The sequence below is a fragment of the Orcinus orca genome, chromosome 7 (assembly GCF_937001465.1).
Source record: "Orcinus orca chromosome 7, mOrcOrc1.1, whole genome shotgun sequence".
In the NCBI taxonomy this organism is placed as follows: Eukaryota; Metazoa; Chordata; class Mammalia; order Artiodactyla; family Delphinidae; genus Orcinus; species Orcinus orca.
The window spans coordinates 56,535,075-56,559,384 of record NC_064565.1 but is presented as its reverse complement, the minus strand read 5'-3'; the positions used below and the strand labels follow the sequence as shown (position 1 = coordinate 56,559,384).

The 24,310-nt window shown below is 40.4% G+C and overlaps 1 protein-coding gene across 4 annotated transcripts in view; it reads right to left on the bottom strand.

Moving 5' to 3' along the window:
- Nucleotides 1-381: 381 nt before the first annotated feature.
- Nucleotides 382-24,310, bottom strand: part of B3GALT1 (beta-1,3-galactosyltransferase 1) — a 600,428-nt gene continuing 576,499 nt past the window's right edge. For all 4 annotated transcript variants that reach the window (XM_004267260.4, XM_033423486.2, XM_049712287.1 and 1 more), the window contains 2 exons: nt 16,006-16,177; nt 382-4,823 (listed from right to left, as the gene is read on the bottom strand). In XM_004267260.4, the coding sequence (XP_004267308.1) occupies nt 3,614-4,594 (981 nt within the window). In that variant the 5' untranslated portion in view covers nt 4,595-4,823; nt 16,006-16,177 and the 3' untranslated portion in view covers nt 382-3,613. The remainder of the gene's footprint in view (nt 4,824-16,005; nt 16,178-24,310) is intronic.

The window sequence follows — 24,310 nt, the reverse complement described above, 5'->3', positions numbered from 1 at the left end:
CACTTCACGAGGAAGGTGAAGAAACTGAATGTAAAGACATTTTCAGCATCTATTTGTCATTTTTCAGTTTTATAACATTGATACAAAAAATAGTATTCTGGTTAGCAGCTTGACTGGCAACCCATGTAACCCTAAGTAGTACTACAAACCTGGAGAGTCCACTTTTACAGACAAGTACGGTGGATGAAATAGTATGTACAATTTTGACAAATAAATACATAAATACAATCATTCATATATAACAATATGCCTAAATTTCAATTATCATCAAGCGTTTCTAGTAAATTACTTCTTTCATTCACAAGTTACTCTGTTGCTTATAAAAACTATCTTCACCTTTACAGAAGAAATGACATAATCAATCCCCCCTAAACCCACATATTAGGAAAGGTAGAAAATGAATCCCAGATGCTTTATGTAAATATTCCATTGTCTTTTGATAGAAGAGCTTTGATTGAAAAAACTCCTTCCTTAGCTTCTCTGTAAAGAGTTTCTTTTCCCCATATCATATCACACAAAGGGGTTTTGTTCTTCTGAATTTATTCCAAATTGAAAATGACCTTCCTTTTTTTATTCTGGTTATTTAAAAATACAATAAAAATACAATAATATATATTGAAACTGGCATTTGCTCCAATACAAGAGACACAAAGCCACGCAAACTAGTCACCAAAGATAAAAATCTTTTTTTTTCCCCCCAAAATAAAACTTTAAATGAAAATTTAAGAGTACAGACACGAAGTATTGATACCTTTTGTTATCCGAGGCATAATGAACAAAACAGGCAGAGGGACAGTCAGCAGGTTTTTGTAAAAATTGTCTGAAGGACTCCTGGTAAAATGCTATCCGAAACACTATTTTATGTCAAAGAAATGATAATCAATTAAAAAATGGCTTAACAAATCACTATTTGGCCAGTGTCATAAAATTAACAAAAGTAGAAAATTAGAGCTTTTTCCTCATCGCTTGACTTAAACGTTTTTGGAACATTCAAAAAACGAAGGGCAAACATGCTTTAGGCTATTGAAACACCGGACAAGTGGCCTTGCCTCACCAAGCTCCATGCAGAAGAAAATGTACATAGCAAGCCGCTTCTAGCAATACGTACAGCTGGGGAGAAGAAAAAAATGCCTTTAAAAATATATACATATGGTCTTTGATGAATATTTATATGTTTGTCACATGGGTACTATCTAGCATAAAAAAGTTAGGAAATAGTTCTGTAAGACATGATTCTCTGATTTTTGCCCCTTTTAAAGATGAGGGCTCTATTCATAATTTACTCACACACAGACATATAAAACGACTCGCAGATGTACACATATGATGTTTATACTGTGCAATTCCTTGACACCGAAAGTGGCTCGACTGAGCATAAGGTAGACGCAAGATGTTGGTATGACACTGAGCCTTGATTCGACTACATGATTGACAGGCAAACCAAGTTCCAAGTCATGAGACTTTTCCAGCGATTGGAATGCACAGCAGTTGAGAGTTGCGGGTTGGAGGGTGGCTCACCTTATGCTGATCCATCTTTCTCCAGGATACCTAATGCTATTTTCTAATTTAACTCAGCAGTCCTGCTGACTTGAGATGACGATGTATTAAGGGAAGGAAAGGCCTATCTCCTATTGGGTTCTCTTGGGCTGGAGATAAGAGATCCGGTGTTTTCAAGATATAAGCCATGACTTCCATTTGTACATTTCATCTACTTGTTTGCTATCAACTCCTAGGAGGGCTTGCAAAGGTCAGGTTAAAAAAAAAAAAGGTACACTCTTTGAGTTGGGGAGCTTTCTTTGAGTGAAAACAAACAGAAGTTTTCTAATGAATGGTAGAAGTGTGCAATGTGTGGGTTTGCTGAGTGTCTATTCTTCTTCTGCCAGAGGTGGACTAGCTCTACCAGGCCTCAAAGTTCTTACTGAGAATTCAGATCAAATGTTTCCTGAGATCTAAGTTGATGTGATACATTTTGCAAAGCGTGTGCTTCAATGACTGTAATATACCCCCAGCCAGAGGCTCCTCCCCAAAGAAAGGCAGCTGCCTTCCCTTTCAGCAGCCTGGGATATCAAGGCAATTCACTGAAGTAATAACTTATTCACTGAAACCTGAAGAAATGACAGAGAAATGGAAACTTCTCCAAACACCTAACATACTGAAGGAAAAGTCAAAATCTTAGAAGAATCAGGTGCACTGATAGTTCATATCTGATCTGTATTTTGACAGATATTATGTTAAGATGATGTTACTAGTGATGACCATCACTGTAATTATGTAATTATTTTAGCATTTAGCATAATGCATGATACATTGCATTATGTAGCACCTTTTAAACCAAGGATCCCAAAATACTTAGCAAATGTGATTTTCTCTCACAGCACCTGCGAGGTAGGTGTTTTTTCCAGCCGTTTTATAAATGAGCAAACGGAAGCACAGCAAAGTGAGGATGCCTGCTTAAGTGACCCACACGATGGCAGCAATAGAACCTGAACCCAAGCTTCCCCACCCTTCCTTCCTATAAACCTCAATAACAGAGCTTGCAGAACACCCCCAAACAGCATTGCTGTTAGAGGTACTTGGATGTTTCAGATGTGAGAGAGATTACATCTATCAACAGCAGGGCTAAATCCTTCGGTAACATTGCTCCCTGTTCAAATAGTTTCTCATGTGCTTTGCAAAGGTATGGAAGGGGCATCTGACACTAGTGCCAAGCTTTTGTTAATTGTAACGCACACATAAATTTATATTTTTCTCCATGTGATACACTGTCCTTCTGGCCTCCTACCAACTTACTTCTATACATGTATCTGCCTGAGCCAGAAAGTGTGAAATGTATTTAGTGACATTGTATGGAGGGAAGCAGGTGAGATTACATTTGGCAAAATCTCCTTGGAGGTAATGTTCGTTCTGAAAGAGCAGGAAAAAAAAAATTCTCCAGTTTATTTTGTTACGTAGCATTTTATATACATTCTACCCGCTGACCAGGTTTAATCCTTGGATGAGCAAGCAGAGTTGTCTTCCAAACATACAGAATATTTAATTCTCAAGTTTAAATTCCCATTTATTTAACTGCAGCCTCCCTGCCAGTCCTAAGTTCATTTCTTAGTGGAACTGCAAATACTGTACACATTACATGGCAATATATGTAGAAATTCAATGTAACAGCACACACAATATTAATAATCACATCCAGTGTGTCTCCCTGACTGTGCATTATTTCTGAATTGTTTTTGAAAAAGTGTTATTTACTTATTTACTTTTGCGGAGAGGATATGAAGACATTACCGTGAGTTCTAGTTTCCCAGAACCAGATTTTTATTTCAGATGCACAGTATGTAAATCCTAGCAGTTGTTAGGAAGTTGCTTTTTGAGATAAATGCAATACTTCAGGACCTGAGAATGAAATCTGGTGCTTTTAACGCATGTATTATTTCTATGAGCAGAGCTTAATACGCGTAAATTGGCAATCCAAGAAAGGAACTAGGAGTGGGAAGAAAAACACTTTTTACAAAACCCCTTCACCAGTTCATTTCCTCTGGTGACACCTGTAAAATACCTACACCCTAGGCCTCATTTCTTAAAAAAGAAAAGAAACGTATTTACATTGGTAAAAATCCTAACATCTGAGATGTTTCTTGCTTGACATGTCATTCCAGATTCTGTGCATTTCTTCTGGAGAGATCTGATGCACGGTGATAACTCGGCGATACCTACACAAACTGTAGGCCATTTTCCAGTGATTGAAGCCACTGTTCTGGAAAGGATGGATGCCCAGCTTTCGAAGACACAGTCCCACATATACATCTTCCAGGTGAAGCAGCCTGGTGTGGAGTGAGGTCTTGTAAATGAGTTCAGCCACATCAGCTGAAAAGATATAGCCGGTCCCCGAGCAGAAGGGCGGGTAGTTACTGTCAGGGTACAAATCCCTAGGCATATACCACTTACTGCGGACGTCTCGGATTGGCCCTCCGTTGATGACATAGCCAGTAAAATACCTTCTTCTTGGCTTGGTGGACGGTTTTAGCAGTTTATAAATAAGGTTGTCCATGTTGACAAAAATGTCGCTGTCTGTTTTCATGACGTACTTGGCTTTTGAACAAAAAGTGGCCACCCACCTCATCCCCATTAAGGTTTTGAGGGTAAGGTTATGGTAGGAATCAATGAAGTCCTCCACGATAATGTCGTGGAAGATTTGGCTTTCTTGCTCCACCATCTGATTGAGAACGGGATCAGCGTTCTTGCCCAGGAGGAAGAGAGTGGCTATCTTGATCCCTTTAAAGTTGTTCTCATCCCCCCAGGTCTCTCGGATCGCCTGCCGGGCATCGAATTCTTTATGGGTGGTGCTGATGAGGATAACGAGGAAAGGAATGTTTTTCTCACACTTGTTGGGCTCATTTATAAGAAATTCAAAAGAATGGGGGTTTATAGGTCGAGTTCTTATGTTGCCAAAGGTGAAGTTTTTCCTGGCAACTGTTAGATGGCTGAATGGCTTAGAGCCAGTGTAGGAAGAAGTAGGGCGAGTGACACTCAAGTACCAGAGAGCGCTGGCCCAGCACACGACTGTCAAAACGTATAAACAGGAGACCTTTGAAGCCATTGTCTTGACAGCACGTCTATTCCCAATATTGAAGAGTATGCCTTCTCGGCATTAGTTTCTTTTCATTTGGCAAAGGTAGCATATTACTAGTAAATCTTAAAGTTCGACAGAGAAGCGTGAGTACAGGACTGTCCATGGGTCTCAGTGGCCGTCTGGCACCTCTGTATTCACTCTACTTTTCTCCAAATCTGATACAAGGGTCCATGTCTCATAAATCTTCCTCTTAACTCTGCAAAATCAAAGTACAGTTGTCATTCAGATTTACTTAGTCATTTCACATCCTCAAATAAACATAATAAGGGTATAAGGATTACCCATGCTGATTAAAATAAACACAGGCATTCATTTCCATCAGTATTGACAACTCCCTGACACAAGCATTCTACCTTTCTTCCCTTGATAGGAGTTGTTTACAGATATTCATAGCTCCATGGTATTAGCAAATACATTATAAACTATAGATGCACCATGAAGGAAACTGAATATTCGTAATTTTAAAAAAGATTCCCCCTCTTCACAAGAGGCCTTCTTTGCAGTTAAATATCAATACTTTCTGATGCTAAAGTCTTCTTTCAACCAGGAAAATGTCACCCATGGCCTCATATCTTCCATTTTTCTCAAGTCTAAGTTTTGGTTTGCTTGATTCTGATGAAGTCATCAGTTCTCAACATCTCCTCGTTTTCTCTAGCCCCGTTCTTGAAAATGTGTCGATCACCACTGGAAAATCTTTGCTGAAATTGTCTTCCTTGGCTTTGACTTAGAAGTAATTCCCAACTTTTCTCACTTTTTTCCTTATTTTGGCTCTCACAAATGTTAGTTCCTCATTCTCAGTTTTCTGTAATGCTTCGTATGGAGAATATCCTTACCCCTCATGCATGGAGACCATGGCGCTGCTGTCCTTCAGAGAGTGGGCAGCATTCATTTTGGAGCTGATCTAAATGGTATCGCTTTTTGTGGTTTTCAGCAATTCACCCTTATGTTCCTTTGGTGAAATTATACTGTCCTCTTTTAATTCTTTTTACTTAGTTACACTTGCCTGTAAACATGGCAGGAGTATAATAAGGGAGACCATTGAGGTTGGGGGCCACAAATTCAACGGAGATGTGACAGAGCACTTTAACTGATGTTCAAATTAAAAAGTTGTCCTTCAGAACCGTAATCCTTTCTAGAACTTCTGCTGCTATCGTGTCAGTCAAAAATATATGCCAGGTTACGACAACCATTCATGTAAAAAATTATCTCTTCCTTCTTAGATCAAAATGTGCAAAATGTGTCTTGGAGGACAGAGATAGCAGATAATGGATATCAGTTTCACCAAAGTCTGCTTTAAAGAAAACTAGGCACTTAAATGTATACACTGTGTTGAAAGAATTTAACTGGGATTACAGATTGAAAATCATGTTTCCAAGCACAATAGTCATAATGAAATGAAATGAAAAGACATGACGGGTAACAGCAGAGGTAATACACATCTTCTTGTCTAAGCCAAGCACTGACTGTGAATATATGATCCGTATGAGACCAGCCATAACTCAGCGCAGTTATGGTTCTAACTAAATGAGTATTAGAATGGCTTCAAGCAGCATGACTCTAGGCATAGTCAGGCCTTCATCCGACCCATATTAAGTACTCTCTAAATATAGGCTCCGGTATCCTTGGCCTTCTGGAGGGAATTTCTGCTCTAAAGATAAAAAGGATGTGCTGTGCAGCAAGCTTTGAAACTTTAAGCAGTAAGCCAAAGGAAGTGTGAGAAATCAGCAACAGAGAGTTTAGAAAAGGGTTTCTCACCTTGGGATACACAGACGTCGACTCCATTTGAATGCCAAAGGGACGTGAGTGAGTCTCAGGATGGTACTAGAAACCAAACTTTCTCCACCATTGTCCTAGCCTAGGATCTGATTCTTATGAGCCTACCTTTATCATCATATAGCCCTTGTCACCTTTCACACTTTCCTACTAGACTGTGAGCCACCCATCACTGAACTGTGAAGGGGCTCCCCAAAAGCAGCACCTGGAAGGGGCTTCTACCAAGTTCTCTTCTGGAGCCACTAATCAGGCTATCAATCGGGGGTTAAGGGCGTGCTGCAACGTATTGGAAAAACAGAAACAGAACGCACACGCCTCCTCAAGGAACTCACAGTCTAGGAGGAAAGACGTCAAGTGAATGATTAAAACAGTGGGATAAACATTTTCATCATAAGGCTAATGGAGTACATAGGAGAGGTGGGCTGGTGGACAGGGCATGGGAGAACTAGGGATGGTCCTGCAGACTGTGCAGAGTGCTTCTCCAAAGGGACCATTCTCCTAAATTGCAGTGTGAGTCCCACGCTCCATCTGCTCCCAGAGTCTAACAATGAGGTTGCCTTGGGGACAAGGCCATGGAAAGTTCATAGAAGTTATCTAAGCTGAATCTTCAAGGACATCTAGGAATTATCGGGATGAGGGTCGGGCATTCCAGGCAGAGGGACCAGCATATGCAAAGGCATAACATGAGAGAGCCTAGTGTGTGCCAGGGCTGTAGAGTAAAGGAAGAAGACAGGGAGATGGGGTGATGGCTGTGGAGACAGGCAGGGGGCAGATGGTGAGTGGTGCTCAGAAACTCTTCTTAGCCGAGGAGCTGGTTACCCATCTTTGCAAACTAAAGGGCGTAAGGGAGGATTTTACCTTCCCCAAATCCTGTCCACTGATTTTCAATAGCAGTTCATTTTTCCATATTAAGGATATCTATCTCCCATAGCTCTGTGCCCCAGAAGAATAAGCAAAAATTTGTTTTATCTGATAACTTTCTGTATGGTTTTCCAGGAGAAGGGACTCCATAAACACAGGCAGCTGGGCAATTTAAAAAGAGCTAAAAGAGGGAGAAATATGAGAGGAATAGGTGACAGCACGAATCAAGTATATGTATTTACAAACCCTTTTCACAGAAGAATGAGCATTCTTCCCTAGACAGCTAACAAACATGATACTTCTTACCATTGTTACTGTAGGTCTCATTTAAAAATGTGTATAGTGCACCAGGCACTGTGCTATGCGCTGTATTCAACGCCATGGATTTTACAGAGTTTCGTTCCTCACGGTTTTACAAGGGAGATATTTTCTCCATTTTACAGATGAGAGAATGGAAACTTAGAGATAATAAGTAGCTTGTTCAAGATCACACAACAGGTGAGTGACCAGGTAAGTAATCATCCCAAGTTTCCTAAGGCCTGTTAGGACAACAGGCAAAATCTTGCATGAGAAAGCCCAGGGTGGAAGGGATTATCTCAGGCTGCTAGTCTCCCAGGATCCATAGGTTTATTTTCTTAGATGTGTGTCCATTGCTTGAATTTTTTTCTAGTTTTTGGTTTGCTACCCACCGCACTACACCAATTCTGAAGGGATCCTTGGTCATCAAAAAATGATGATTTGCAAAGAGCACATTAAAGCCTGAAGATGCTGGGGGTGGGGGAGAGCTTTAGAAATTGAAATGGTTCAGAAACACTGCAGTTCCCTTTCTCTGACGTCCTGCAAAACACACACACACACACACACACACACACACACACAGTCACACACTGAAAGAATCACTCTCTCTATTGACTTATTTTTCAGACGAGAACAAAAGTAGGCACAGTGTTACATCTTGGTCACCAATAAAAGAGAGGGTTTGAAATGGGAACAGGAACCAGGCAGAATCTGAAGAGCGGCCAAGGATAATGTGGACCCACAGCACGGGGTGCTCAGAAACGTCCCTTTTGCTCACAACCAAACAAACTTCTCAGGTGGCCAAACAAGCACAAAAATAGACCTCTGGACCAGAAACAGTAACATAAGTCAAGACAGGAGAGAGCAGCTTGGTGCATTTAATGCTAATGAGTAATTTCATATATGTTGGATTAAGTAGATGGTAATGGGTCAGATGTCCTTGTTTTACTCCTTGAGTAACTTGCTGTGTGGCTTTCTGTGCCTTAGCAGCCTTGGGTATAAAATAAGGGCAAAAGTAACATCTGCTTTACTTCCAAATACGTTAAAGGTATTAATCATTTGAGTTTCCGGGGAAAGAGTGTAATACAGATAGATGGTATTAGGATACAAAGAGCAAGTTCTAACGTGGCGAGGGGATTCTGTCAGTCCATCAGTTCATGATTTGGGATCCAGGCACATACATTGATCAATCCTTCTAGATACATAGGATTGCTGTCAGTTTTTTGGGTTAGTGACTACGCTGTACAGATTTTCTTGCTAGAGAACTCTATCTTCTTCCTGGAAAACTCAAAGACAAAGGTGCACCGAAAATCTAAGAAAATTCATCAGCTGAAAAGTTCTGGGGAAGAAGCTGAGTGTCACACAGCAGAATTCTCCAGAGGGTTCGTTTAGTTTTACAAGATTGAAACAAAAAACCCTGTTTAACAGACACGTTAATGTATCAGTAAAGTAGAAAGCGAAACACGAAACATTTGTTATTCCTTTTAGCAGCCCTACCACAACTGCAGACGCTGATGACACATTAACTTGTCATCCATTAAAGACAAATCCCTCCACACTCTTGCACTGTTGGTGGGAACATAAATTGATACAGCCACTATGGAGAACAGTATGGAGGTTCCTTAAAAAACTGAAAATAGAACTACCATATGACCCAGCAATCCCACTACTGGGCGTATACCCTGAGCAAACCATAATTCAAAAAGAGTCATGTACCAAAATGTTCATTGCAGCTCTATTTACAATAGCCAGGACATGGAAGCAACCTAAGTGTCCATCATCGGATGAATGGATAAAGATGTGGCACATATATACAATGGAATATTACTCAGCCATAAAAAGAAACGAAATTGAGATATTTGTAGTGAGGTGGATGGAGCTAGAGACTGTCATACAGAGTGAAGTAAGTCAGAAAGAGAAAAACAAATACCGTATGCTAACACATATATATGGAATCTAAGAAAAAAAAAAAGGTCATGAAGAACCTAGGGGTAAGATGGGAATAAAGACACAGACCTACTAGAGAATGGACTTGAGGATATGGGGAGGGGGAAGGGTAAGCTGGGACAAAGTGAGAGAGTGGCATGGACATATATACACTACCAAACGTAGAATAGATAGCTAGTGGGAAGCAGCCACATAGCACAGGGAGATCAGCTCGGTGCTTTGTGATCACCTAGAGGGGTGGGATAGGGAGGGTGGGAGGGAGGGAGACACAAGAGGGAAGAGATGTGGGAACATATGTATATGTATAACTGATTCACTTTGTTATAAAGCAGAAACTAACACACCATTGTAAAGCAATTATACTGCAATAAACATGTTAAAAAAAAAAAGAAAGAAACATTCAACTAGAATATTTAAAAGATTCCACCCACCCCCTCCACCCGGGGGCCTTACTGTATTGCAGATTACCTCATTCACAGAACACCTTCGGTAACCATGCACCTTCACCTTTCAGAAAGTTAATGGGGCAGAATTTTCAATTTGAGAAGCACATGTTTCTCCTAGAAATCGCATCCTGGATAGTCTTATTTTGAGTAATTTATTTTTTTAAAAAGCCCCTGAATCAAAGTTCTGTTGTATAGCCAGAGGTCAGTCCCAAGAGCAAGTGGGTAGTGTCCCTTGGGTGACCTGTGCATAGTCTGGGTGCCAAGTTCATGTCCTTCTCCATCATAGTTCAAGCAGGCACAAGTCAACTCTGATTTCCTAAGCCTCGGTTACCACTGAGTTGGCTTGACAATTATATCAGCTGCCCTACACTCGCGGGCAAGGCTGCAGGGGCCCCAGCAAACAGCCTGTTTCCACTCTGGTGTCTCAAGGAATATAATAGCTTCTTCATTGGTTCATCAGAGATGCACTGAGCACCTGTTGATGCCAGGCACTGTTCTACAAGCTGGTTAAGATGGATGGGGAGCTTACTTTCTAGGAGAGGGAGGCAGAAATTAAACACATGATAAATGAATGCAAAAATATGTTCACGTAGAGATAAGTGCCGGGATGTAAATACAGTGAAGCAATGGAATGGAGACTGAACAGAGGGGAATGGGGAGGGGCTACTTTAGGTAAATTGGTCTCTCTGAGCGGGTGACACTGGATCTGAGAATAGAAGGTCTTGCTAGTTCTGGTTCAGTCCTTGAGCCTTTCACTAAGTTTATGTTTCTTAGCTTGGATCTTTGGAATTAATGCTTCCTCAGGAGCATCCTTCTGGTTTTGGACCTCTGCCCCTCCCTCGTTTTTTGGATTTTCTTGGCTTCATGTTTCTCGGCTGTGGCCATTCCGCCCACTCCTGCAAATGCCCTCAGCTTCTAGATAGGTAGGTTATCTACTGTCTTAGTTTGCTACGGCTGCCATGACAAAGTAGCACAGAGCGGAAGCTTAAATGACATAAATGCATTGCTTCACAGTCCTAAAGGCTGGAAGAGTGAACAGATGTTGGCAGGGTTGGCTTCTTCTGAGGACTCTGAGGGAGAAATCTGTCCCATGACTCTCTCCTAGCTTCTGAGAGTTTGCTGGCCATCTCTGGTGCTCCCGGCTTGTAGATACATCACCCAGATCTCTGCCTTCATCTTTACTTGGCGTTCTCCCTGTATGTGTCTCTGTGTCGAAATTTCCCCTTTTTTATAAGGACACCAGTCATATTAGATTAGGGCTCACTCCAATGACCTCATTTAAAAACGCTGCTTCCAAATAAGGTCACAGAAATTCTGAGGTACTGGGGCTGGGACTTCAGTGTATCTTTTCGGAGAGACATAATTCCACCTGTATCAACTACCTTCCTGGGTAGCAACAAAATGAAATACTTTGCTTGACAAGACTTCACTCCTCCACACATTTTATTTTCTTGATTTAAACAGGTAAATCCTTGGGTTTTGGTAAGTTAACTTTGAAAGGATGAACAATTTCTAACTAGCATTCAAAGGAGGATGAGACACAAGTGTGAAACGGGACACAAAGTTTGATTTGCTTTTACATTAAAAAAAGCTAGTTCAGATTATTTTTTAAGATCATGTGAAGAATATGGGACAGTTTATTTATTTTATTTAAGCAGTCCTTTGTTCCTGCCACTTCTCTTTCCTTTGGGCCCCCCCTTAAAAACACTAATTAGTTGAGAAAGCTATGTCAGGGATGTGGCCAATTTTCCAAAAGGTTGGTGCCAACGGTTCTTGAAATACTGACTTGGTTTCCAGAGAATAAGGACAATTCTCCTGGTCAGCTCTAATTACCAGCATTTCTATTATTCTATTTCTATTAGAGCCAATTTTGAATATTCAGAGACCACATGGCACTAAAGAAATGGTCTTAACATTAAAATCCACATAGTAACTTTAAAACCATGGTGTAGAAACATAAACCAGTTGAAAAAAATAAGCCCATTTTTAACCAGTTAAAAGAGAGGAATGAAAAGAAGACAGAAATTCAGAAAGAGAGAGAGAGAGAAAGGACTAACTAAATACTAGTGCTTATGAAATGCTCCTGAAATGAATGAGAAGCTGGCTGTACAACCCATCGTGGTAGTGAGTAGGGTAAAAGAGATTCGTTCTGAAAAATGTTTTGATCTCAGATGGCTTTCCTCAAGCTGGTCCATCAGTGAAATCAAAGAATCTTCATTCTGTGGGGAAATCCAGGAACTCAGGCTGCAGCAGAACTAATTGATAAACGAGCCCCGAAGGCCAGAGAGTCTACTCAGCTGCACTGATTTAGCGAATGGTTATCCTGATGCCATACTAGCTCCCTTCCTCTCGCTCTTGTAATTATGTTCTAAATAAGCACAGGAGAGGAAGAAATAAAGCACTGGTCCTTGAAGGCAGAATTTCATAAACCATTATATTATACAGCTTGCTAACTTATTATCTCTTCAAATCACAGAGGGCTGGCCTTTCTTTGAAGTAAGGCCTCTGTGGCTATGGAACGCACCATATACCCATAAAGTCGAAATCCCTGAATGCTCGTAGAAGTTAAGTGTTCTGACTCCTTTGCCTCAGAAAGACAAATAACTAATCTGTTTTTTAAAAAAAATTTAATTATGAAGTCTTTCAAAGAGACCCCATAATTGAACTTACCCAACAGATCATTTGCAACGAGGAAGTGGCAGAAAGCAAAAGGTAATATTCGTCATGACTTGGCAGTTGAAGTCATTTCCTTCTCAAATCTGGAAGAAATTATTTGAACCTTTCTTTCTTCAGTTCAGTATACCTTGAAATTTCTTGAAAAGGCCTTTATACATCCCTGCATTCAGAAGAATGGGGCCAGCTTGAAAGAGGAGTGGTTGGGATAAGGATGCCTTTGTATGGGCTTAGGGCTCCTGCTATTCTGAAAGCTACATTCTATTTCACTGCAGAAAAAGAGCACTTCGAATTAGAAGGGAAGATTATAGCTTTCTTCAAATCAATGTGTTGCCCCAGTTCTAGAATTCAGGGAATTTTTAAACATTGCTACAATCCTCTCAGGAAAAAATGAAAATGAGGATATCTCATTATTTTAAATAAATCCTTGGCTTCCTTTCCAGCGATGGATATTGTGTCTTTTTCCCGGACCGGGGCACGAACGCGTGTCCCCTGCATCGGCAGGCGGACTCTCAACCACTGCGCCACCAGGGAAGCCCGATATTGTGTCTTGACTGCCTTATATGAGGCATGTTTTTAAATATGGGCAGAGCAATCACTTGTTCAATCATAGGAGCTTGGGAACCTGGTAATGTGGTCGGGCCTTGGATAAGGGCTTCTCTACTGGGAAAGGAAATGCCAGGATGTTTCATTACAGATTTGGAAGAGCATGGGAGGAAAGACATCCTGCTAATATAAACAGCAGCTGGGAGAATTTAAAAATGATGAGCCATGTGATACCAAAAAGAGTTTTCACTTGGCCCATTATTTGGGGGGGAAACTGATTAAAAATGGCTATTTTTAGAAACCAGAAAGATGTTAGTGTATTACTGTCTGAAATTTACAAAGTCTAAGGAGAGCTATTTCTTAGACAGCTCACCACAGAGAGATAATATTATTTTAGGTCAAATTTCAAAGAACGATGTAAGTACCATTTAGCAACTGATAACATATGGACGAGAATTTGCAATTTTTATTTTCTTTTTTCCCCCTTTTCTAATTTGAACGCCCCTTTATACAATATCACTTAATTGGAATACGTAATAGCCAAAAGTAATTTCATGTAGATGCTCTCAATGGAAATTATTCTGTAGGCAGTCAATCTTATCGCACTGGGAGAACTGGATTCAACTTCCTGATTTTAGTCATTGGTTCTGAACTCAGTGCATCTCTCTGCCTTGTTTTCTCATCTATCAAATGAGAATGGTAACATCTGGACATACTTTGCAGGGTGAGTGTAAGGATCAAATTTCAAAAATTATTTGAAAGTAATTTGTAAGCTGAACACTGTGACATGAATTAGAAGTATTATCATTGTTAATATAAACACGATAAAGACAAATCCTGAGAGGATCACCTATAAAATGTATCCTGAGCAATGATCAGTCAATGTATCTTGAGTATGTAGTACAAAAGCAGTTTTCTTACTTGTCTGTTGCTCCAAAAAGCTTAGTATTTCCAGTTGAATGTTTGCATAAGAAATTTCAAGGTCATTTTATATTGTCTATATTAAAAAGGTCTTGCACTTTGGCCAAAAAAATGGGGGGTTTATGCAAGTTAGAGGAAACATCATTATGAGTATTATTATGAGCACTGATGTGATGTAGAATTAACTCTTCTCAAATAGGACTTAAGAATATGAAAAATCTACCAGATTTAAATAGCCCTTTGAGTAGCATTTACATAGCCATAATTAACATTCTATGTACACCAAGACAGCCTGAAATGGCTACGCCATGATTCTTTTACAGATGCTTAAGACAAAGCCAATACAAGATTCATGATGTTTTTTCTTCGTAGGATTGTCAAGGTTTTTAATAGAATCTATCAGAAATGTACTATTACGAAGTATCTCACCATGTCAACACTTAACTAAGAGACTTACTAGTTTTCACCGTTAGAATTGGCTTTATGAATTGTTCTAGAAATGCACCCAAAGGAATGCCTGGGTGACAATGATGGTTTTGTTTGTCAGAGTAGCTTTTTAACCATGCCCTTTTAGTTCTGAAATCTCTGGTTTTGTACATAATTTTCTTAAATTAGTACCTACTGGTCCATCAGATGGAAATGCTGCTGTTTGTTTCATTCTCATTCTCAGTCAACTGCATTGGTTCTTCCCCAGCCTTGCTCCCCACAAGTTGTTGACCAAACACTTGCTCAGCTTCATCCTCATCAGACACTACTTTGTGCCTGGGATTTGTTTGTTTGTTTGGTTTTTTTTTGTAGTACACAGGCCTCTCACTGTTGTGGCCTCTCCCGTTGCGGAGCACAGGCTCTGGACGCGCAGGCTCAGCGGCCATGGCTCACGGGCCCAGCCGCTCCGCGGCATGTGGGATCCTCCTGGACCGCGGCATGAACCCGAGTCCCCTGCATCGGCAGGCGGACTCTCAACCACTGCGCCACCAGGGAAGCCCTGTGCCTGGGATTTCTATTTCTACACATTCCCTTCTGTTTACAACTTCCTTTTTGCTAAAGATTCTAATTTCTCCAATGGTTAGACACCCAGCCTGCCAATTTTCATTCTACTGCCGCCTTGAACTCTTCACCACAATCAACCTTACATAGCTCTTGAATCTGTTTGAGGCTACACTGGACTCCTCTAGATTGGATTCCACGGGCAGGGATTACAATATCAATCTCTCCCATGGGCTTTGGGTTCGGTTCTCACTTGTGTGTCATTTCTCCATTTACTCTCCCCACTTCATTAATCCCCCACTGTTGCCTGTAATCTTTCTTCTTACTCCTGTGCCTTTAAATATTGTAGGGTAAGGTCTCATCATCAAAGAGACTGAGACAGTTTGTCTTCCGGACAAAGCCCAGGATTGACAGTAGACAGGAAAAGATTCTAGTTGTAGCTCTGCCATGAAGTCTCTTTGGAAATGTACTGCCATCGCCACGCCACGCCACGCCCCCGCCAAATCTCTCTTGGTTTAAAAATTGCATTAATCCTCACTGATCAGAAATTCTGCCACTGGTCCATGTACTCTCAACCCACTCAGTGAAGGTCTCTTCTAGATTCGGTGTTTGCAGCCTCTCTATTCCCATTGGCTCCTCTTTTGTCTTTAGAAGTGCGTATCTGCCCTTGCTTAGAAAAATGACAGGAGTAACAACAAACCCTTCTCCTGACCCTGGCCTCACATTCAATTAGCATGGTATTTTTCTCCTTCATTTCATAACCGGAGCCTCTAAATGAGTGCTCTTTCCTGCTTTTCTTCATTTCCTCGCCTACTTAACTTGCAATTTATCAGCATGCTACGTGATGCCCTCCCTGCTCTCAGCTGCTTTTGATACACTTGGTCCCTCTCTTCTTTCAACTCTTACCCAGGATTCCTTCCTACTCACGTTTCTCTGCTCATCTTTTTCACGGTCCTCTGTGTTCTCTTCTCTTCATCCCTCCTCTGCCTGCTCTTTACACTCTCCAAACCAGTACTCGGCCCTCGTTCCAGTCTCATCAGCACGGGGAGCTCATTCTTTTGAGAAAAGGCTTCCGCTGTCAACTTTCCAACAGCGTTCACTGGAAAGATGGAAGAGAGACCAAGAAACTTTACATCTCTTCCCATTTTCAGCACCGTGTTCTCTCTCTCAGACAGGGTATAAATGTCAACTTGTACCAAAGCAGGGAGACATTTGCCTTCCTCCTGCTTTTTGCTTTCTTTTCCCCTTGTAGACAATATATTTCAGAACACGTGTCCGAGTCCAATTTCTTAAACAGGGAAGTCTGCATCACAGACAAACTCAACAGACATATAGGGCAGGTTTTACTAATGACAACAGAAAGTAAAAAATGATTCTGTGCTTTCTGTTCACCTACATATATGAGAGGTTTTACTTTTCATTATATTTGAGATGTCAGGCTGTTTCTGAAACTGTGAAAATGTTGTAAAGTCCTATTCAGAGAGTGTTTTTACTTGGCCCATTAGAGATGACTTTCCATGAAATTCTGAGGCTATTTTTTGTTTAAGGACTGCATTTTAACAGTCATTTTTCAGTAAGTCACAGACAGATAGTACAGGTGACTTTTCTAAGAGATTTCAAGCTATTTGCTTTCCTTTTCCCTGATTATATAATTTGAAAACCCATCAGACAGTTTTAAAGTTTTGCAAAAGTAGAATTTAGGAAAGGTCTTTAAGTATAATTGGAAACAGGTCAGTTGTGAAAGGAAATAGTCTTGGAAAAAAATCTCACTTGCCATTCTACATTATATTTCTTCAGTCAAAACTGTAACCATTTTCACAACTGGGTAGATTATCATGGCACACCATTATTAAGATTTTTTAAATCATAATTATTTTGAAATAATATTTTTAAATAGTAGTTTCTATTTAATCATTGCTTACTATTTGCTAGGATTATATAAAGTGCTTTAACAAATAATATTTGTTCATACAGTTTACATACTTAGAAGACACACCATTGCTTTCCCTACCTCTACTCACATCTGTGATGTTCTCTATAGTTTACATAAAATCTTGCTAACAATTATAAGAAATAGGCATCCTTGTTCCCATTTTACAGAAGAGGAAACAGACGCAAAGAGATTAAGCAACTTGCTCCACCAGCATCTTATAGCTAGTGAGTGATTAAACCTGGATTTAAACCCAAGTTCTGTTAAACTGTAATGTGTGGGTCCACACAGTATATTCAGCATTTCACTTTTTGCATGGTAGTCAGATTTTAAAAGTGTGTGTTTCTTATTTCCTTTAATAAACAATTATCCATGGAGTAATGTGAGAAATAGGGAAAACTGACTCACAGCTGCTGCAAATATTACCGTGGCTTTAAGGGTCTTTCTGGCCCTGAGATCCTTAGTTACATAACGTAGATGTGTAGTTATCATTTTTAAATGAGAACTGGAGAAAGGATGAAGGACTCATCCCCATTTACAAGGCTACTCCCTTCACCATATTTAGATATGTAGAAAACCAAACCAATAATGATGCTTGGAGCACATGCAATTCTATGTCAAAAGAAACAGTTGCTCTTAAGGGATATTTTAATTAAGCTCTGAAGGCCAGATGAGCTACTCATCCTTACCATAATGAAGCACTCATTTTTATCTTGTGGAGACTGTAAGACTTGGCATCTGAGGCTCTGTCACTTACTAGCTATGTGTCTGTAATCAAGTAAATTCTCCACTTACAGCAAATTTGGTAGATTAGCTAACTGATTTCCTATTCTAATCCCCCTTTAGCTTTTCTTCCAGGAAATAGGCCAGTTGTAAAAGAAGTTGAAGTCCAGACTAAATTTCCCAGGTCCCTTTACAACTAGGATAAAGGCATATGACCTAATTTCCACCAATCAGAAGCCTCTGGGCAAGACAAAGATGCAGGAGTGAGCAACGGAAGATGGCAGCGGCTTTCTGGTTATTTGGATTGACTGGAGAGCACATGGAGTGACAAAGGTATCTGGTTCTTCTGGAACTGCTGTGATGAAATTTCCAGCCTCCAAATGTGAACATCGTAGGGGTGAATAGAGGCAGTGGAAGCAATGATGCATCCTCTAAAAGAGCTCCAAATAATTGTCAGGCACTGTTTAGGCTGTATTGTTCATGACGCTGCTGTCTGGCTGGTTAGTAACCAAACCTGGGTCTTGCCATCCCAGAGGTTCCATGAACTACCTAATACCCTTTGACAAGTTCCTTTCTCCTTAACCTGGGAGAGTGGATTCTATTGTTTGTAACTAAGAACCCCAAGCCATACACCATTCTACTTCTTTAAGGATAAGATGAGATGGTAATCTAATTTTTAGGCTGGTTGTGAGGTATATGGTAAGCTTTAAAATGGCACATAGGGGCTTCCCTGGTGGTGCAGTGGTTAAGAATCTGCCTGCCAATGCAGGGGACACGGGTTCGAGCCCTGGTCCAGGAAGATCCCACATGCCACGGAGCAACTAAGCCCATGAGCCACAACTACTGAGCCTGCGCTCTAGAGCCCGTGAGCCACAACTACTGAGCCCACGTGCCACAATTACTGAAGCCCATGTGCCCTAGAGCCCGTGCTCTGCAACAAGAGAAGCCACCGCAATGAGAAGCCCGCTCACCTCAACGAAGAGTAGCCCCTGCTCGCCACAACTAGAGAAAGCCCGCGCACAGCAATGAAGACCCAATGCAGCCATAAATAAATAAATAAATAATTGAATAAGATGTTTTAAAAAATAAAATAAAATGGCATAGAAATTTTAATTTTTGTTATTATTAATTGCTGGCCACTTAAGCTTTGCTGGAGAGAACTACCAACCACCACAAAATAAATAAGTTCCTGCTATACTCACCTTGGAAAATGCTGCATAGTATTGCCCATGTGAGATGCAGCCTTTTGAATTAAGGATTATATTTGAAAACTCTATTATTCTCTCTCCGTGCTGTCTAAGAATGTATAGCATATGTCTTTGGACTAGATGTCACTTAGCCCATTTGTTGTGATCTTGCTTAGGGCAAAATACCCTGTATGACAACTGATTATTTCTTTCGGGGAACTGTTGTGCCCCTTTCTCCAAGATGAATTCACTGAAAACCACACAGCCTTCATTTAAAAACAGGACTCCAGGGCTTCCCTGGTGGCGCAGTGGTTGAGAATCTGCCTGCCAGTGCGGGGGACACGGGTTCGAGCCCTGGTCTGGGAAGATCCCACATGCTGCGGAGCAACTGGGCCCATGACCCACAACTACTGAGCCTGCGCGTCTGGAGCCTGTGCTCCGCAACAGGAGAGGCTGCGATAGTGAGAGGCCCGCGCACCGCGATGAAGAGTGGCCCCCGCTTGCCGTAACTGGAGAAAGCCCTCGCACAGAAACGCAGACCCAACACAGCCAAAAATAAATAAATAAATAAATTAAAAAAAATAAATAAATAAAAAATAAAAACAGCACTCCAAAAATACACTCTCAAAAATTGCTGAAAATTCATTTGGTTCTTTGTGATGTGTTAATTTTACTTATATAAGTACACATGGCATCATACATGTACCCACTCTTGAGTCTAGAGACATGCTGACAACTTATTCTCTGTTCTTTTTTTTGGTCCTCAAAAGGACCACTATAGTTTTATTTGTACGTATTTACTCATTATATTTGACAATCCCATGATTAAAATTTATAAATGTTACATTAAATATACAAACTGAAATGAAAATCCCCTACTTTAAAGGAGCTTATAGTTATAGTAACTATAATCTAGAAGAAATAAGAAATAATTAGTTATGCCACTATAACTGAAACAGTTTATTATTGATGAGGATGACTGGGTTAAATTCATGGAAGAGACAACACGACTTAGATTAAAAATTTTTTTAAAATGAAATCTCAATAGGAGAAAAGTTGGTTGTCAGGGAGAGACATTCAATGATAAGATGAAAGTACGTGCAAAGAAACAAAGGTGTTAAATTGTTTGATTTATTTGGAGAATTGGGAGCTGTCCAGTATAGCAAATTCTTGGATTCATGACAGAGTGTAGTTAAAATTAAGAATGCAGAGGGAGTCCTTGCTCATGAGTATATTTCTTCTCCACCATACCTTTTGTCATTTCTTCATCTTCAATATACTTTCATAACTTTACCATTGATTGTATTTTAGGTTGACTGTTTCTTTATGTCATATGGAAAAACCCCTCAATCCATAGGCTAGTTTCCTCAACTGCTTTTTTTTTTTTTTTTTGCGGTACGCGGGCCTCTCACTGTTGTGGCCTCTCCCATTGCGGAGCACAGGCTCCGGATGCACAGGCCCATCAGCCATGGCTCACGGGCCCAGCCGCTCCGTGGCACGTGGGATCCTCCCAGACCGGGGCACAAACCCGTGTCCCCTGCATCAGCAGGCGGACTCTCAACCACTGAGCCACCAGGGAAGCCCCTCCTCAACTACTTTTTTAACTGCATCTCTTTGATAAACTGTAACTTCTGTAAGGGCAAAGATTTTATCTGGCTTTATCACTATTTTATTACTCTCATTATTATGTCTATCTTTATCACTATGTCTAAGCCTAATAGCATAGTGTGAGAAATACTGTAGTTAATAAATAAATAATTGCTGAGTAAATGGCTTCTAGATAGCCATAAACAGCAATCCATCATCCAACAGTAGCATCAACAAGAGCCCTTTGCTGAGATATCATAGATAAGTGGGCCATATTCTACAGCAAGTATTTATGTGATGTGCTGGAAAGATACACCAGAAGGTGCTTTTTGTAGTCTGGGTGTACGATAACTTTTCCTATGCCGGGCCCTTTTCACAATGCTATTCAAGGCAAATTTTTGCCTCTGATTTAATTCCTGAATTCGTGACTTAGTTATAATGATTCTAGATTAAAAATACATTTTCTGGATGAAAGAAAGTTTCCGTAGGTGACAATAAAACACACATACACACAGTAACTCAGCATTAATAAGAAGAGAAATTCAGGAAACACAGAATTTGCAGCTTTTCTGGTTGAATATTTTTCAAAGTTTTTCATGAGTTGTCAACTGTCACATCCTTGAATTATTATTTCCTGAATGTCTTTCTGAACCGATTTTTAATAAATTATCTGGCTTGCTGTTGTGGTGGGTCACTTGTGATCACATCCATCTTGTCCAGTTACAGCGGTAATATGTGTAAACTGGATCTCTAAGGAGTGATAAAGTGATGCAAATAGTGCTTTTCACCTTGGGTTACCATAGCCACAGTCATTATTTGCACCAGCTTCTGTGCTGTGTTCTATGAAATCCCCTAACAAGATGCTTCACCTCATGTCACATCCAAACTACTGATAAGAATACATTCATTGAAAAGTTTGGAACTGACATCATTTCACTGCCAAAATTGCCCTTCCAAAAAATTATCTTCAGAGCTATTGTTAGGTTGATTTTAATATGCTTGCAAATTCTTTATTTATAGAGACCATATGTTGCCGGATTCAAGAGGATAATTTGCATCCTGGGTAATAGGAATGGGGTGAAGAATAACCCTCTAATAACTGGAAAGTTTTCAAGGCATGAAGCACATGCAACAGCAATCATGGGCTCCGTGGTTCCCTGGGCATAGGTCAGTCCCAGAAAACTAGTAGAGAAGTGTTCATCCTTCTGGGTCTCTGGGGAGCTCTAGGGCATGGTTTCTGTGGCAGTTGTCAGAAATCAAGATTATTATTTATTTTCCACTTGGGTCAGAGAGCTAATAAGCAAATAAGTAAATTCCCAATAGGAGTAACATATTCTTCTAAGAGGAAGGAGGAGGTTTTTCAAAGTGCTGTCTTATAGGCAGAGTGATTCCAGCATCCTTATTATTTTGAGTTGTGAGATGCTGAAGGGTGGGAACACTGGGTTAAATGAGATTCTTCAGATTTACTCACTGCAGGATGGCTCAGAGCCTTTACTATGATCCTTTCCTTTGGGAAACTCAATACACAGATATAACATGGCTCACTGAATTCTGTTATTACCAGGAGCTTCTTGGGAACACAGTCTGGGATGCTGTGGCCTATTGGACAGTTAAGATGCTCCATAACTTCCCTTTTGGAATTATGAATGACTATCACCACTTTTTTGTTATAGTATCTCTTGTTTCTTAAAAAAAAAAGGTCTAAAAAGAGGCAGACTGGTCACAGCCCTTTGGCTACTTCATGGGGTGAACATAATCCTATTAGAGTATCTATTTTAAAAAACTTCTTGTTAGCCTAGTGCCTTATTACTCTTAATTTTCTTAACTTTTCTCTTTCTAACAGTGTATTTTAAGGCCCTATTGCTTTGGAGAAAGCTTTTGTTTTAGTAGTACACAAAGGATGCATACTCAAGACAGAAAATGTAGAGGATCAAAATAAACAAAAAGAAGAAAATAAAAACCACCCATAATCCTATCAAGCAGATATGAGCATTGTTGACAAGTAGATGTAGATCTTTTATTTGCATTTTAGATATTTTCATTTATAAATATAGGAACATGTTGTGTGGACTTTTTTTTTTTGCAGTACGCGGGCCTCTCACTGTTGTGCCCTCTCCCGTTGCGGAGCACAGGCTCCAGACGCGCAGGCTCAGCGGCCATGGCTCACGGGCCCAGCCGCTCCGCGGCATGTAGGATCTTCCCGGACCGGGGCACGAACCCGTGTCCCCTGCATCGGCAGGCGGACTCTCAACCACTGCGCCACCAGGGAAGCCCGGTGTGGACATTTTAATATGCTTTTTTTCCACTTAGCAAGCAGGATCAACACTTTCGCATGCTATTACCTACTCTCACGCCACTTCATTTTCAATCACTGCCATATTTCACTTATGTAATCATTCTTCCACTGTTGGATGTTTAGTCTTAACAGGCTTCCAGCTCTTCCCAAGTTTACTCTGTTAGCATTCTCAGAGATTTCAGTGATGTGAATATCAGAACAGATGACAGTGTTCTCGGTTCTATAAAGCCTTGTCCTAGAAACTTCACGTCTCAGTTGCTGTATCAGAGAACAAAGGCACTGACAATGACCTGCCACCTGGAGTTCCTGAAATTATACTCATGGTGCTACAGACGGTGATCAGGCCCCAGCCCGACTCATCAATCTGCAGCTACAACTTATTCCCAGGCCACTAATACTTCAGAGGGACAATGCAAGCAACTTATGGGTCAAATCCACAGAAGGGCACGAAGTTAACCCTTCTGGCTCTTGGGATGTGGACAGTATGGGATGTGGGGATCTTTAGGATGGCAGCATGAGACAGTTCCCTGTTTTGTTTGAAGTCTTCCAGGCTATTTATCTCAGAGCTTGACCTGGAATGAATGCCCACATCACTTACATCAAAGATAATTCCTTCAGCACCATAGGAACAGTTATGAAAAGGCCGATAATATCATAGCCCAGTAGTCTCTTCAATGAGCCAACTCCAGTAATGAGTGTCAAGTGCTGAGAATTCGTATCTGTAGACTGACCACAGAAGTTCTTCCTGGCGTTGACAGGCATGACGTGAGGGAGGCTGGTGGGCTGGATTTCGCTGGTCTAAATGGAACTCTTACTCCATGCGTGTTATTTTAGGATGAGATCTTGATTGCCTCTCATCCTTGTTTCCTTAACTGTGAAGCACCTTGAAGCACCTTGAAGTAGTCTTTCATACAAAGGAGGTCAAACTGGACTAGAAATATCTTGGCTCTCTCTACAAGTCAAATGTTTATGAAAATTTGCAGCTACAAACTTTTAGTATTTGATTCCCAGGATTTTGGATTTTGTCAGTAATTTTGAAAAACATTTGTTAAGGGATTTGTACCAGGAGGCAGTATTGTGAAGTGTTAAAACTATAGACAGTATATTGAGATAACCTGAGTTCAAATCCTGCCATTTACTAGCTGTATCACCGTTCTGCAATCATCTCCTCAGCTGGAATACAGGAAAAGTGTGTCTATTTCAGATTCATGAAAATTAAATGAAATAAATATCAGGAAAGCACTCAATATCCATCTTGCACACAGAGATGCTTAATAAATACTATTATGATTAGTTTTAATATTGAAAGAAAATTATAAATATATTTAAATATTTTAATACAATTTATTATCAATAAGGATGCTATTATTAATTGTCTCTACTATGTGTGAGTGCTGTGCTTGTTCCTGGGGGTAAAAAGTTGATTAAGATACTTTCCTCTAAGGAGTTGAAGTCTAGAGAGTAGTCACCTGCAGTTTATTTCAATATAGTGCTGTAAGTGATGAAATA